The 16,688-nt window shown below is 44.7% G+C and overlaps 1 protein-coding gene across 3 annotated transcripts in view; it reads left to right on the forward strand.

The window, feature by feature from the left end:
* Nucleotides 1-1,164: 1,164 nt before the first annotated feature.
* The window catches only part of SYT14 (synaptotagmin 14), a 1,343,600-nt gene continuing 1,328,076 nt past the window's right edge, over nt 1,165-16,688 (forward strand). For all 3 annotated transcript variants that reach the window (XM_069608509.1, XM_069608511.1, XM_069608510.1), the window contains exon 1: nt 1,165-1,413. In XM_069608509.1, coding sequence (XP_069464610.1) covers nt 1,380-1,413 — 34 coding nt within the window. In that variant the 5' untranslated portion in view covers nt 1,165-1,379. The remainder of the gene's footprint in view (nt 1,414-16,688) is intronic.

A 16,688-nucleotide genomic window follows, 5' to 3' on the forward strand; every position in this document is an offset into this window, starting at 1 on the left:
TATGGTATTAAGTATTAAAAAGATGTGGATTCGATAAAGTGAAGCTGTGCGCTCTTGACCTCTCCTTGAATTATGTGAACAGTATGACAAGATTCTGAAATTACTGGCAGCGTTATCACCACACACTCCAACTCATGCACTAGGAGTTGGTGAAATTGAATAAACAAAATTGAAGTGGGTAGGGACCACCGCTCTAGTAAACACAGAATACCAGAATCATTGCAATTGAATGCATCCCTCCAGTTGGGCCATTTGATTTCGGGACGGATACCGATTTGTCGGGTTATTTATTTTTTGAAGGTCTGACGTTGTGTCCCACTGGAGGGATGCATTCAATTGCAATGATTCTTTACTTTTGCCTGAATAAGAGGACGGCACTGTAACTTGAAGTATTTGAACTGGAACTTGTCAATTGCGCATTGAGGACGACCCGTAGGTCGAAACATGTGTCGGCTGTCCTTACTTTGAATAAACTCATCTCTTATAACACTTATATGAGCTCTTCAGGAAATCTTTCAATCAAGATATTCTTTGGACTATTATACAACATACTGTGTTTACTAGAGTGGTGGTCCCTACCCACTTCAATTTTGTTTCTTCAATTTCACCAGGTATGGTATTAGGTGCGTTATAGAAAACCAATTAAATTAAATACATTCTGTGCTTGGGGGTGCAGTTAGTATGCTAGCTAGGCATAGAACTACTGAAGCTGTGATGTTAAGTTATGGATCACCTGTAAGATAACTCATGCCTAATAAAGCAGGTGTGGCCTATATTGTACCCGCTCACCACCCCCCATACAGAGAGTGTTGGGGCGGAGGGGGTGATGGAAGCTGGTTCAAATGTCATGTATTTTAAGTTGCATGTTATTCTCATGCTTGTCGCAATATCGAGATGAGGGAACGGATTAATGGATTGTACAATAGACTCTGCAGTGGGCTCAACTCCTTAAAAAAGTGAATCTTCGCATCGTTCGCCAAAGAATGGAGATGTGCCTATGTGCCTGCCTGGACCAGCTCCCTGCTACTGCACACACTGAGCTCGCTAGTAACTTCAATTAGCAGCTAATTCCCGCTGCAGAATTGGTAGATCACAAGGTAGAGCAGCGTTGAACGTATATACATCATGTAACGTGCAACCTGCGTGAGGAGGAGGGGGCGGGGCGTTGCTAGGGTCCGTTTCTCGGATGAGAACTAGCCATTACCCTGGCAACACTCATTCCGTTTTGCTCCTGGATTTTCTCTTCCTGTTCTTCGACTCCATCCTTTAGCCCCGCCGCCCGTTGTCATGTTCCTCCGGTCATTCCTTTAGCGCCCGCGTGTGTTCCTCTTTCTGGCAACCTGTTTTCCTCCTCCCTGCAGCCCTCCCGCCTCTCAGTGATGGATCCCGATGTCTCGCAGGACCGGAGAGAAGGTAAGTTTACACATGTTTGTATGCGTGCGTGCTTAGAATCTTATGCAGAGTGTGTGTGTGGCTGTGTGCGTGCGAGAGTTTGAAGATGCATTTGTACTCGTGTGTGTGCATGCATGCTTGCATGCATATGTTTCTGTGAGTGTGTTTGTGACTGCATGCAAGATTTTAAATCAGCGTGTATGCATATTTTTGTATGACTGAGCTACTGCGTGCGTGTGTAGTGCATGTGTTTCTGGGAGGAGAGGGGGGAGCACAAGTACCATGACATATATTTGCAGGTGGAAAGCTGTCATAAATTGTAGCTCCAACATCTCTATTATGATTTACAGTGCCCGCCTACATTGTGTGCCAGCGTTATGAACGCAATTTTGAGTGAAAGTGCTGTCGTATGTTGTGGGTGCAACATGTTAAACATGATTTTCCGTGAACAGCGTTACTATATTTTGGGTGCAGCATCGGAGTGATTTGTGGTGACAATGAATGCATGTATTTTGTGTGCAGCATTATGAAAGGGGTTTTCAGTGAGGCTGCTGGCAGATATTTAGGGTGCAATATTAGAAAGTGATTTATGGTTTCAGTGCTTGCATATATTGTATCTGTAGCATCATGAAAGTGCTTTTCAGTGGGAACGATGCCATATGGGTGTGTGCAACACCAGTGATAATGCCTGCAGGTATTGTAAATCGCTGTAGCATTACACCATGTCTGTGCAGCATTATGTATATGATTTTCGGTCGGAATGCAGCCATATATTGTGTGTGCAACATTGCGAAAGTGATTTACAGTACTAGTGCCTGCATACACTGTGGGTATACATTAACTGTCAGAGTGTTTGTATATGTATTGTGAGTGCAACATAATTAAAGTGACTTACACTGTAAATGCCGGCATATATTGTGGCTACAACATCATCAGTCATTTAAAGTGTGGTTGTTCACATATATTGTGAATGCTACATCATGAACGTAATGTACAGATGCACTGCCTCGACATATAAGGGTCCCAGTCTTATGAAAGTGATTTAAAAGGACAATGCTGGCATACAGTGTGGGCAGAGGTAATGGAAACATATTGTAAGATACACACGCATACTTTTGGTTACCTGATATCTATTGGATTTGTTTTCATTTGTAACCACAGAGAACCGATTTTAAATTGTGCAGCTTTTTACCCAATTGTTCTCATTGTGCATTAGAATGCACAATTGTAACCCGTTGTTTTCAGTAATGTCTCTGGGGTACCCACACTGAACCCACCTTTCATATTCGGGGGTCCCTGGTGCTATTTGTAATGCTCTTCCACTGAGTGCTTATGCTCCAGCCTTGAATCCTTTAGAATGCTGGTGCCTCCTCAGGATCCATCCATCCCTCCACTCTATCACTGAAGTCTTGCATTGTGTGGGTAGGACCGGCCGTGTCCACTGACTACATTTTAGGAGAGGGATTATAGTAGGATTAGCATCTGAAGTCCATCCTTCATCCCTCTCAACGCAAATTCAAATTGTGTAAACAGGGAAGGAAGGCTGCTGTTGAAAGACCGTCACGCATCCTATCATGTACCAGGTTTTCGGTGTTGTGGGTGCATGCGCTGTTGCACATGCTCGCATTTGCTGACTGCTGCACGGTTAACAGTGGAGTCGCGTACCATGTCCTGGCTGTGTCCTTCACGTATTCTGACACACAAGTCTTTGCACACCAGTCATTTGCCCACAATGATACTCATTTATCCATCTCCATGTGTTCAGTGATGTGTTCATCATTTTCACATTTAAGCATATATTCATCCATACAACCTCATATTATCATATGGCCTTAAGCGTTCATTCATTGTTCAAGCTTCAAAATCTTTCATTCATTCCTCAGCACTTACTCATTCATCGATCCTCAATTGTTCACTCATACACCCTCCCCTACTCTGATTCATGAAGCCTCACATTTGCATTCCTTCGTCCAACCCATACACCCTCTCTCTGACTGCGTTCCCCTCAACGTATCCCCAATCTGCCTAGGTGTGCCTATGCATGACTTCAGGAAAAATGTTCACCATATCTAAAACTATTGGCTTCCACAATGCTTGCTTTCAATATAATTTGTTTAAAGGAGTAGGGACACATTTTTACAGATTGTTGTATTGATTGACTGTATCGCTATTGTTATTTTAGTAACATCCTATTTACATGGTTTATTGTAGTCTTTGTTTTCTTTACTGTTTTTTTCTTTGTTTTAAAGGTTTATATAAACCAAAAATACAATAAATAAAAATAGGTTTTTGGCTTCCCATGGAAATTGAAGAGCAAGCAATTTAGCCATTGTTGTTGCTGAATTCCTGGGACTCTTGCTGCCATCTTAAAATGATTTTACCCCTGCAATGCTTTCAGGGCATCTCAAAATGGGATCTCCCAAGCTCTCAGAAATGCCTTAATCATGGACCTCCCAGAAAGGAATTTGGTACAGCGATGTTCATACTCCATGGCCTTCCTAGAAGCAGGCAGATTATGCCACGGATTAATCCGTTCACTGCCTGAATGGAACCAGCAGCATTTTACAATTATCACTGAGTGTATGGCGATTTAGAGCCTTCCTATCTTCTCATCATTAGTATGACTAATTACAGTATTGTCATTCCAATGCCCTTGATTGTTTAGCTTTATTATTTATGGCTATAACCTCATTATAGGGGTACCTCTCTCAAGACACCTCCCTCTGAAAATATTCTGCTGAGTACTTTGTCTCAAACTAGTCTGAGTGAATGAAGTTTAGAAGAGTCATGAAGACAGACCTGTTCATTGCTCCAAACGGATCACAGACTTTGTTCTTTTTCTCTCGCTGTTAATGTAGTTCTTCCCCAGGCTTCCAACACTTCCACCTGGTGCCTTCCTGGTTGCTGCTCTTTTTCTCGACTTAGCAAGCCCCACCCACCTAGTGCCTTCCTGGTTGCCGCTCTTTTTCCCTACTCAAGGAGCCTTCCAGCCTCTTTTCCTTTGCAGATGGGGGCAGGTGCAAGTGGATCTTGGTCCCCTGGCCTAAGCCCTGCCCACCTGGTGCCTTCCAGGTTGCTGTTCTTTTTTCCCACTTAGCAAGCCCCGCCCACCTGGTGCTTTCCTGGTTGCCACTCTTTTTCCCTACTTAAGGAGCCCTCCAGCTTCCTTTCCTTTGAAGATGGGGAGCAGGTGCAAGTGGATCTTGGTCACCTGGCCTAAGCCCCACCCACCTGGTGCCTTCCTTGTTGCCGCTCTTTTTCCCCACTTAGCATGCGCTGCCCAACTGGTGCCTTCCAGGTTGCCACTCTTTTTGCCTACTTAAGGATCCCTGCAGCCTCTTTTCCTTTGCAGATGGGGAGCAGGAGTCTGTCCTGATACATTCTGGTTTCAGCATCACCGTCTTGTGGCCAATGCTGGATTTGACTTTTATGGACTTCATTGATTCACGGTGCATCACCCTTTCTCATGCTGGCCCTGAATCATGCTATTCCCATCTTAAAGGATAGTTCCGGGACTTTTTTTTTATTGTCCCTACGGTTCGGCCATGTGTTTTTAAGCATAAATCGGTAGATCGTAGAAAACTTTCCTATGGACCATACCCGACTTTTCGTCCATTAACGCACTCGAAATCAGCCGCCATTTTCTGATAATCCTATCACTTGCCGCATCGCCCTGGATCACCTGCTTTTGCGGCACTAAATCAAATCCCCCGCCCCTGAGCCTGACATCAGCAGACGCGTACCGCCCATTTCCCAACGCCAAAGCACGTTTCGTGTCAACAATCCCTGCGCCTCAGCTAATGACGTGTCGCCATGGAAATGGCAGGACGCCTCTTTCCTCAATAAGTATAAACACACCGTTTCACAACACACAGCAGCAGATTTTCGATACCATTATTCTCTCTGTGTTACTTTGAGTATTCTGTGACTCGTTTCTGTGCTCTGGTCAGCTACCTTCGCCACTTCTAGGCCTTGTGAACACCTGTACCATCTCTGTAAATTATTTTACTTTCTTTACCACACAATGGCTACAATAATGCCGTATATGTGCGAGCCCGAGTACACCGAGGAAGAACTACTGGAAAGGCAAGCACGCGAAAACGATGGGGATTCGGACGGCAGTTGGGAGGACCAGTCAACGGATGAAGAGCCTGGACCATGTCGCATGGACGGCGTCTCCACCTGGTGCACGTGCAATCGGTGCGAGCTAATGCCAACTGAGGAGGAGAACTGCTGCTGCCGTGAAAATTCCGGGTGCTTGGCCTACATTTCGGAAGGCGAGCCAAGTCCGCAATGCATCACCGAGCTGCCAGAGTTCAGGGAAGCCTGTCTCTCACGGACCGTGTTGAGGATGATGATGGTGCTTATGCACGAACTTCGCGGCACTGTTCGTCCGCGTAATCCGAGTAACGAGTAAGTATACTCTGGTTTTGATGTCAGTGATGCCACTACTATGTCATGGTCGTCTCCCACATATAAAATTACATCTACATATCATTCGAATGCATGTAAATTGGGTCCATATTGTGCATTTTCTAGATAGAATTTTTTTCAAAGCAGAATGATAAGAAAGTTTTGTCATTTTAATACAGTTTGCATCTTTCATTTTCACAGGTGGTACAGGCTGGTGGCCTATCGTTGCTTCACTTGGTGGCTTCACGGGAGGCTCGGACACCGCGTTCGGAGAGTAATACCTGCCTGTGCAGTACTTGCCATTAGACAACATTTCCCAAGCGACAGTGGACAATACCGCAGATTTTCCCTGGATGTGCTGCAACCGGAACTTTACAATGTGTAATGTTTATTATTTATGTTCAATTGAAATTAAGATCTAAAATAAAACCCAACATATATTTTAACAATGGTTGTTTTCATTTTTTAAATTAATCTAGTGTGTCTCCATTGAATAGTCTTCCTGTGCCTTGTCTTGTCACACCACATGTCTCCGGCCAGCATCCTCCCTCACGCTGGCCGCCCACCTTCAATCCACATAACCTTTGCACCCATATATTCTCCTGGGAGGGTGAGGTATTTATAAAGTCACCCCCCTGCCTTCCATGTACTAGATCCTGCAGCCTGCCTCTTACATGCAGTTAGATGGCCTCTCCTTGGTGAGGCCCTGCGGCAATCAAGTCTTGTCTGCACGACCAGCGCCCCAATCCACCCCCCGCCCTATCAAAGGCAGTTCGCACCGGGGTACTTGTGCTGCCAAGTGGAGCTGTCAGGGAGCGATAAAGGCCAAGAGGTGCCAAAGACCATGTACACTTCAAAGTGGTCTATAGAGCATGGGTTGTTGTTCCCATGTCTACCTCCAGACCCCGTGTCTCCTGCCAAGCATCCCCCCTCACGCTGGACGGCCCCCTGCAATCCGCATAATGCCACGACATATAGACGTCATTCATTCACAAACACACCCCTGTTTCGAATTCTTTATAACCCACTTCATATTTCTAATGAGCACTTCTTTGCGCTTTGCTAGTCAACCCGTGAAGGTGCTGGTTATCTGCTCTTCGTCTCTGTGAACTTCCGTGACCACTCCGAGGAAACTCCTCAGTTTGCAACCGGTGAACTGCTCCCTGTTGTACGACAAGAAAGTACTCTGATCCCTGCATCTAACTGTTTGTTCGTCAAGGTAAGGCCATGTACCATAATCATTTTGCGTCCAATTTCTTTTTGTTCAAGACAGTACATGCAAGGAACTAGTCACATGTTCTGAGTTTACATTGGTATTCATAGAGAATTGTTGATCTTTACTTTTCAGAACTTTCCACAATGCCTGCCTGTTCCATTGGTGGTTGCCCTTCGAAGACCCATAATAAATCTGAAGGTACTATAATGCATGTTTTCCCTAAAACAATAGATCAGATAAGAGAATGGGTCCGATATTGCGGATATCCACCGTCTGAGCTTGAAAGTAGAGTCCTAGAAGTCTTTGCGGACAAGAGGGGTGATCGATACCGCATCAGCAGCAGGCACTTTAGCTCAGACATGTACTCCACATCATTGCTAATAAAGAAGAACACACCGCGAGCGAGGCGAAAATTGCTCTCAACCGCTATTCCCACTCTATTCGTCCACATCCCTCCACTGGTGAGTCAAGTTTACGTATTTATCTCTCGGCCTTGCGGTAGTGTGTAGCATTAGCTAACAATAATTTCCCCATTTATGTATCCACTCAATATGAAGGCGGAAGATTCTCCATCCGTGTCGTTATTGCAGTCATCAGCCACTTCAAGCGCCTATCGGGTAATCTTACTTGGCTATTCTGCCACTGACTTTTTTTAGGCATGTAAATCAATAGTTTTAATTTATCATGTAATTATTTTACCTAATGGTACACCCTTGTACTCGTCCTCTAGTCTTTGTTTTCAGTTATAATTATTGTTATCCAAAATAATGCAAGTACTGTCTTTCAGGGAGATGCTGAGGAGTCCAACGTATTTACGACAACCGTTGATGTCACTCAGATGCTCGAGGTACGTTTCCGGACAGTTCCATCGATGGAGATCATCAGATCTTGCATTCTTGTAGCGTGATTGTTACACACAATGTTTCTTTCGTTTTTAGCCATTGATATGTCCTTCTGTCGTCGCCCTCCTATGTGTCTTCTTTTTTCAATATTGTGTTCATTACTAATGAAAGTCCTACGTTTCAGGGAGTCGATGGAGCATTAGTCCAAGAAGAAGGGGGAGCATGCAGTTACGGGTCGGCGCAACAGCTTGCAGAAGTGTGCACCGCAGTTACATCGTCCCTTGATGTTCTTATGGATTTCGAGGTATGGATACTGACATTTCGATCAAGCGAAATCATATGACATGATTACATCCGCTATACTTCCATCTTTATTAACGCAAGTACTATGTTTCAGGGAGATGACGGAGCTTCTTCTACAAGGACATCACCCCTAGTAGTTGATGCAGATCTCTGGGTGGTGACACTTCCAACGATCGAGCAAATCGAATCATATTTACATATCCATTATTTATTTTAGACAACTGATCATTTGTGCAGGTCTATTTAGATGAGCCGTTGACGCCTGCACAAAGTTTATGTTCTTTTTAACAAAATAGAAAACCATACTAATGCAATTACTGTGTTTCAGGGAGTTACTGAAGCATCATCTTCAATAATATCATCAATGGAAGTCTATGAGGAGCCCGAGGTATGGATCTTGACAGTTCCATCTAACTAGATCAACAATGCGTGAATAATTGTCGTTTGAATGTTCTACACAAAGCGTTCATTCGTGTTTTGCTATTGAGATGTACGTGGGTATTGGTCCCCAAGTACATTTTGTTTATTTATTTATTCAAATTTGTTGAGCGCACATCAGCCCAGAGGCATCGTGGCGCTTGTTACAGACATCTTAGTTGCAGAGGAAACCGTAGTTACAAGCAGTACATAAATTACAGGGGAAATATATACAATAGCAAGGCAGTATAATTACATGGCTTCCTGAGAGTTTGCTAGTTATTTAGCAGGAACGAGGTTTTCAGTTTCCTGCGAAAGATGGGAAGTGAGTTTTCCGTTCGGATGTCTGAGGGGAGAGCGTTCCATGTCTGTGCTGCAATGTAGGGAAAACCTAGACCTCCAGCTTTGGCTTTTTTGATGCGTGGGGTGCAGAGTAGGTTAGCGTATTGCGTCCTAGTGGGACGTGTGGAGGAAGGTTTGAGGATGGCATCTGAAAGATAGGGCGGGGCGGAGAAGGAGAGGTATTTGTGAGTGAGGGTGAGGATTTTGAGGGTGATCCGTTCTTTGACTGGGAGCCATTGGGCTGAGAGCCTGGCCTGGGTGATATGCTCTCTTCTTGGGATACTGAGAGCGGCCCGGAGAGCGTTGTTCTGTGTGATTTGTAGTCTATTTATGTTTTTGGCTGATGTGCCTGCTAGGAGAGCATTGCAGTAGTCCAATTTGGCTCCAATGGTTGCCCTTGCTATGGAGAGGCAGTTAGGTTTAGAGAGGTAGGGCTTGATGGCGTTTATAAGTTTGGTGGTGTGTGCGGATGCGGAAGTGATAGCGCTGACTTGTCTAGTCATAGATAGCGAAGAGTCAAGGTATACTCCAAGTGCCTTGACGGCTGTGGACACGGGGATGATGGAGTTGTCAATTGAGAAGTTGGTGTACAGTTTGTCCAGTTTGTCTAAGGTGTTCTGTTGACCTAGTATCAGGATTTCGGTCTTGTCACCATTAAGGCAGAGGCCATTAATTGCCATCCATGCCTTGATGATGGAGTAGATAGTGTGGAGTGCCTTTGCGTCTTCGTTGTATGAGCCTGAGAGGGGTAGAAGTACTTGTGTGTCGTCCGCGTAGTTCGTGTAGGTGATGCCGTATGAGTCAAGTTTGTCAAAGAGGGGCTTGGTGAACAAGTTATAGAGTGTGGGTGCAGTGCAGGAACCTTGAGGGACCCCGCAGTGGATTGTCGTCGGTGTGGCGTTAGCGATGTCCGAGAAGACTTTCATGGCCCTACCTTCGAGGAAGGAGGTGATCCAGGCGGCTGCTTCTTTGGAGAAGTTGGCTGAGTGCGTGAGGTGGGAGGTGAGAGTCTTGTGATCGACTAGATCAAACGCGGCTGAGAGATCTAGAAGAAGCAGAAGAGCCGGTTTGCCTTTGTCCATGATTTGGGTGATCTGGCTCTTCAGATCTACCAGGGCTGTTTCTGTGCCATGTCCTTTCCGGAAGCCCGATTGCCTCGTCCCGAGGATGGAGTGGGTTTCCAGAAAGTGTTGGATTTGGCAGTGTGCGGCTTTGTCCAGTAATTTCAGCAAGAATGGCACAGTGGTTATTGGTCTATAGTTGTTGGGTTGTGAGGGGTCAAGAGTTGGTTTTTTTAGGAGAGGCCGGACCCAAGCCTCTTTGAGGTTGGCTGGGATGATGCCTGTTTTAAAAGACGCATTGATAAATGCCGTGAGGAGCGGCGCAAGGCAGTCTGCGCAGTCTTTGACTAGTTTAGGTGGGCAAATGTCGCCTTTGCATGGGGAGGGTTTGAGGTTTGTTAGAAGGTTAATAACTTCTGTTTCAGTGACATCTCTGAAGGAGAAGTCAGGTATGGTGGGCTTGGAGGAAGGGGGTGGGGTGTTAGTCGGTTTGGTTCCTGTCTGGTGAGGAAGTGCTTTGCAGTGGTCTTTGATTTTCTTTTGGAGAAGGTCAATTTTGTGAAGCATGGCAGCTTGAATGCTGGTACACCAAGCTTCATCTTTGATTATTTCATCTGGAGTGTTAGGGGGGGAGATGAGCTCGTTAAAGATTGCGAAAATCTCTTTGGAGTGTGACTTGGCATTGGTGATACGAGTGTTGAAGGCGTTGGCTTTGGCAATGGTGATAGCTCTCTTGTATTGGTGGGAGATTAAATTGAATATGTTTTTGGTATTGGTGCAGGGGTCAGATTGCCAGTTTTTTAGTGCTGCTCTTTTGTGGGATCGCATTGAGTGCAGTTCTTCAGTAAACCAGGAGTTGGAGTGTAAGGATTTCTTTTCTTTTTTCCATTCAAGTGGCGCTATTAGATTGATGGCTTTGGTGAGGACATCTTTATATATGTCTGCTAGGATGTTGGGGTCACTAGCGAATGGGGGGGCTAACACTGGGGTATTGAGGTATGGGCGTAGGTTCTCCTCTGTGAGTTTCTTTGAGCTTCTGACTTGGGCAGCGCTGGCAGGGGTCAGAGTCTTAAGGTTTTTGGTGATAGGAATAGAGAACTCTATGCAGTTGTGGTCAGTCCAAGGCAGTGAGGAGTTGGAGGTGATAGAGGAGAGGCAGTTATGGTCTGCGATCCAGTCAAGTATGCGGCCTTTGATGTGAGTAGGACTTTCTACTTTTTGGATGAAGCCCAGGTCATTGAGTTCCTTGGTGAGAGTGGCTGCAGATTTGTCCTTGGGATCATTAAATCCGAGGTTGAGGTCCCCTAGTAGAATGGTTTTGGTGGAGCTTTTGATGTTGTTGCTAAGGATGTGTAAGATGTTGTCCTGGGAGTCTGGGGAATTGCCTGGGGGGCGGTATAGTAGGTGAATGTTGATGGTGCTGTTGGGTGACAATGTGAGTTTGGCCGATAAGAGGTCAGAGTTGTTGGTTGAAGGGTGACTGATAGGTCGGAGCTGTAGGTTCTCTTTGTAGATGAGGGCTACTCCGCCTCCTATTCGATCTGGCCTATCTTGTCTGAGTATGGAGAAGCCCGGTGGTAGTGCAAGTGTAACGGCAGGGCCTGATGCTTCATGTAACCATGTTTCGGTGATGGCTAACAGGTCAATGTTATTACTGGTTATAATGTCATGGATATCAGAGGCATGAGCTGGGAGTGATCGGACTCGATATTCGATATTATTATACATACTAATGAAAGTTCTATGTTTCAGGGAGTCGATGGAGCGTCAGTGCGTGATGGATGTGCTTATCATGAAAATATAGTCGTTGCAGCGCAAGAGGAAGTGGAGACATGCACACATGAGTCGGAGCAACAGCATCCTGATGTTGAAGTTCGAGGCAAGAAAGTTTCAAAGAAAAGAAAGCAAAAGAAGGTTAGTGTCCTGGTCACTATATTATGTTGTTTTTCACTGTTAATAGTTCAATACTGTAAGTTGTGTTTAAACTGAACATCCCTTTTCCAATCTGTCCTCTAGTTGCGAGTGGGTGTACGAACTAGATCTACACAGACAGTGAAGCGAACGATAGATGTTGTTTGTCAAACCTTTTGGCAGGGACTTGAGACTGGAGATGCATCGTGCCAGTGGGAAGAATATGAAGTGATTGACAACGGAGCTATACCACATCCAGCCATTGATAGTGAATGTCCTCCTGGTAGTTCGGATGCAGTCGGAGATCAGTTCACAGAATCCACACCCGCAAAAACTAAGACCGCGAGAAAGTTGAAGAAATTGTCTTATTCACCCATCGCCGGAGAAGGAACAGATGTTGCAATGGAAGAGAATGAAGTGGACGACAATGAAACACCATCAATATCACTGAACATAGCGGAAGACGATATCAGAGATTCTACCTTTCATGTGAGTGACATGTCCTCAACGTTACAGGCCGAACCAGCTGGGATGCAGAGTGACAGTATAAGGAAAGAGGCCAAATTCATTGTATTCGATAGTTGTTTGATTGATATTATTATTCGGATGAAATGTGGGCATTCGGTTGGTGGGGAAGTATGTGGGGAGCCATTGATTAATGTGACTCGTGCAATTCGAGGCACTAACCTTAAAATACATGCCACCTGTACAAAATATCATCCTTTCTCATGGTCTGCACAACCCATGCTGGGGCAACTGCCAGCAGGCAATCTACTTTGTGCAGCGGCTGCACTTTTTAGTGGTTCAAGTTTTAAAAAGTTAGAGTCTTTCTTTCAGTTTGTGGGAATCCATTTCATTGCGAAAACTCAGTTCTACAAATACCAAACCGATTATCTATTTCCAGCCATTAGCGAAACTTGGAGAATGGAAAAAATGTCTATTGATAGTACATTCGCGGGCAAACTGTTCAGGCTAGCCGGTGATGGACAGTGCGACAGCCCAGGATTTTCAGCCAAGTACTGCACCTACCACTTTCAGGACATGGAAAGGAAGAAAATTGTGAGTTCGGTGGTCGTGCAGGTGTCACAAAGTACATCCTCAGTGGCCATGGAGAAAGTTGGCTTTGTAGCATCATTGCAAGAACTACAATCGCGGGGAATGGTGATCGACCTGATAGCCACGGACAGACACGTTTCAATTGGCAAGACAATGAGAGAAGAGTACAAAAATATAAATCACCAATTTGACGTTTGGCATCTTGCAAAAACAATCAATAAAAAAATGTCTGCTGCAGGTAAAAAAAAAGAAACGCAAGGTATTTCACAGTGGTCCAAGTCAATCAGCAACCATCTTTGGTGGAGCTCAAAAACATGTGGAGGGTCGTTGGAAATTCTACTGGAAAAATGGCGGTCAGTAATGCTACACTGTACAAACGTTCACCGTTGGAACACAAACCAACATTTCCACAATTGTGAACATGGCCATTTGTCCACAGAGGAGGCACGGAAGAAGAAGTGGTTGATTCCTTCATCACCCACTCACAAAGCCATTGAAAAGATTGTATTTGATAAAACTATAACAAGAGATTTGAGGGGACTCACAGAATTCTGCCACACAGGAGATTTGGAGGTGTTCCACAATATGTGCCTAAAGTACAGGCCAAAACGATTGCATTTTGGCATGGAGGGCATGATAAATCGGACTCTTCTAGCGGTCTTGGCACATAACCATAATGTTGGACGTCAACAAAGTAGGACGACCGGAACTTTAGGGACGCTTCGCTACAATAAGGCCTTCACTAAAAGAAGTAAACAATGGGTGATCAAACCAGTGTTTGAGGATATGCAATATGAGTTTATTGAGAGACTTATTGTTGACGTCCTAGATAGGCACATAAATGGAGTTGTGAACGAACCTGTGCAGGGGACAACTGCATTGCCACCCAACATTGCCTCTGTTCCATGTCCACCTAAAGAAGAGCTCATTGAGAAATACACATCACGGTTTAAATGATTGTAATTTGATTGTCTGTTCTCTCGAGTCTCCTCATGTCGCAGGCCCATTGAATATGTGTATCTATGTAATGTGTAAATTAAAGTGATTGCTCAGTGTACATGCAATGTGTCTATCCAACCTTGTTCATCTGCGCATTAAATTAAACCAAACAGTATTATAAATCATTTTTCAAAAAATATAGAATGTCTCCGTATTTATGGTTCTCTGGGGCTGCAAAGCACGCAGACAAAATGCAAAAATGGAGTGTAAATTTCAAGTCCTGTGAGATGGCCTTACACTGAATGTAGCTAAATAGGAATGTGCGCTCGTTCAAAGTGAAGGTCAGCTGCTTTGATTTTTTGCTCGGGTGCCGGAATGGCCCACGACTCAGTATAAGGTTGTATTGTTATTTGACCTTGACAGGCCGGGACCATCCCGAAAGACTTCTTTTTGGGGGTGTGGGGCAATAACGTAAGAAACGATAATGAAGCCATTTCATGTTCGTTCATTAGAAGAAATAACGTCGGCATAGAAGTAGTGGTATTTCGGGGCTGCCCTACGCACAGACACAATGGAAAATGCAAATATAATGTAAGTAACTCTTTAGATGAGTTTATACCGCAATTTAATTACTATACAGTAGCTTTAAAGACGGGTTAAGTTGTACTTGTTCGTTCTATGTGGCATATTGTTTTGTACCGCCACTATCTTGAGGAGAACCATCTCCTTTTACGGAAGCACCTCAAAACCTTCCTCTTTGCTTCTGCTTTCTCTCTCCCTCTTCTCTGCTACAACTGGTCCACTGTCTGCGACCTCGGTCCTGGGCCCTTCCACTCTCCACCTGCACTGCCTCCCTGTCAACCCCTGCACTGGGGGACTGTCTCAGTATCCTACAGCCCCCCCTTGATGTATAATACCCAGTTGCACTGTCCTAGCTATGAAATAATTTCCCGACCTAATATATAAAATGAATAATTTTAATAAAGATCTGATGGTGAGACTAATTTCATTTTTTATGTTTTTCAAACAGGTACATCATGCATTACTGCATGTGTCACGAGTACCAGACACCGGCGGATGGTTTTTTTAACCGCCAGTTGCTTCTCCGCGTGAACAACGTTGCCACCCTGACCATTTTATGGGACGATCGCCAAGTACAAGTATGCCCTTACGCGGTACTAACGGCTAGATGCAACATACAGACCGTTGTGGTGGCCTAGTGCCTCGTTGTTGGAACAGCCATGCGATTATCAGTGCGACCGAAGAGCTTATTTTATCGTAAACCAACACCCTGTGTACTGCACACGAACATCGCTTGCCTCAAGACGAACTATTTTGGATCGAGAGCAAAGAAAAATGCAAATCGCTGAATATTCTCTAAACATTTGATGTCGAATAAATGTACTTTGCCAAATGTACAATCTTGCCGTTTGCTTTTAAACCACAGTTTCATATTCCGAATTGTGGCGCTGTATTGTGAGATGATCTAAGACCCTGTGTACAGCAAAGGAACATCGCGTGCCTCAAAACGAACTTTTTGGAAAGTGAGCAAATAAAAATGAAAATCGCTGAATATTCTCAAAACATTTGATGTCAAATAAATGTACTTTACCAAATTTACAATCTTGAAGTTTAATTTAAAAGTACAGTTTCATATTCCCGATTGTGGCGCGCTGTGTTGTGTGAGCTCATCTGTGTTGATTTCCGGGTTCTGTGTGGAGTCGCGTAGAAGACGCCTGGGCGCGTTTGCCTACGCAGCTCAGTCACGTCACGGATAGAGGCGGGGAATATGAATGTTTTGATAAAGTCTGTTTCAGGGGCGGGGGATTTGATTTAGTGCCGCAAAAGCAGGTGAGCCAGGTCGAGGCGGGGAAATGATAGGATTATCAGAAAATGGCGGCTGATTTCGAGTGCGTTAATGGACGAAAAGTCGGGTAAGGTCCATAGGAAAGTTTTCTACGATCTACCGATTTATGCTTAAAAACACATGGCCGAACCGTAGGGACAATAAAAAAAAAAAAGTCCCAGAACTATCCTTTAATCTTGTATCCAGGCTTATGTGTTACTACTGACTTCTGCAATTGTATTCTCTCTCCCTTCTTGCTTCTTCACTCTTTTTGACTGCTTACTCTCTGTTCTCTCCTCCTCTCCCTTTCTCCCTTTTCCTATCTCTTCCCCTCCTCCCCTTACTTTCTTCTATGAACTTACTCTATCAGAATTGTCCTGGACCGTGTATGATAGCAACCTCGTCTGTCTCCTCCCCCTCCCCTTACTTGTTTTTTTCCTCCTCCGGCCCCTCCAGTACTATCTGAAATGTGTCATAGCGCGATAGTCACTTGTTTTGTTCCTCCCCTCCCTTTCTGCACTCCTCTCCCTCACCTTCTGTCTTTCTCCGGCTCTACCAGAAATGTCGTCAGGCCTAGTGCGGTAGTCCCCTGTCTGTTTCCATTTCCTTCCCACTCTCCCCCTCCCTTCCTTATCTATGTCTTAGCTCTTGCACTATCTGAAATGTTGTCAGGCCGAGTACGATAGTTAATTCAAGATCTTTACTGTTCATGGCCTTTAAGAATGTCATTGTATTTTCCCTGGATTTCTCCCTTGCCTTGAAGCACTTTGAAACTCATTGTGTATAGGCGCTATATAAGTAAACTATCATACCAGTGATCTGATATGACCTGCGGGTCGCGTTCAGAAGAGTCCAAACACTGAAAAACAAAATACAAGACAACGCAAATTCATATGGCAGGCCTTCAAATGTACCCTCACGTTTGGCAAGGAGACATTGCATTGGGCACA

This window comes from Ambystoma mexicanum, chromosome 4q (assembly GCF_040938575.1).
Source record: "Ambystoma mexicanum isolate Mex_15411 chromosome 4q, UKY_AmexF1_1, whole genome shotgun sequence".
Classification (NCBI taxonomy): Eukaryota; Metazoa; Chordata; class Amphibia; order Caudata; family Ambystomatidae; genus Ambystoma; species Ambystoma mexicanum.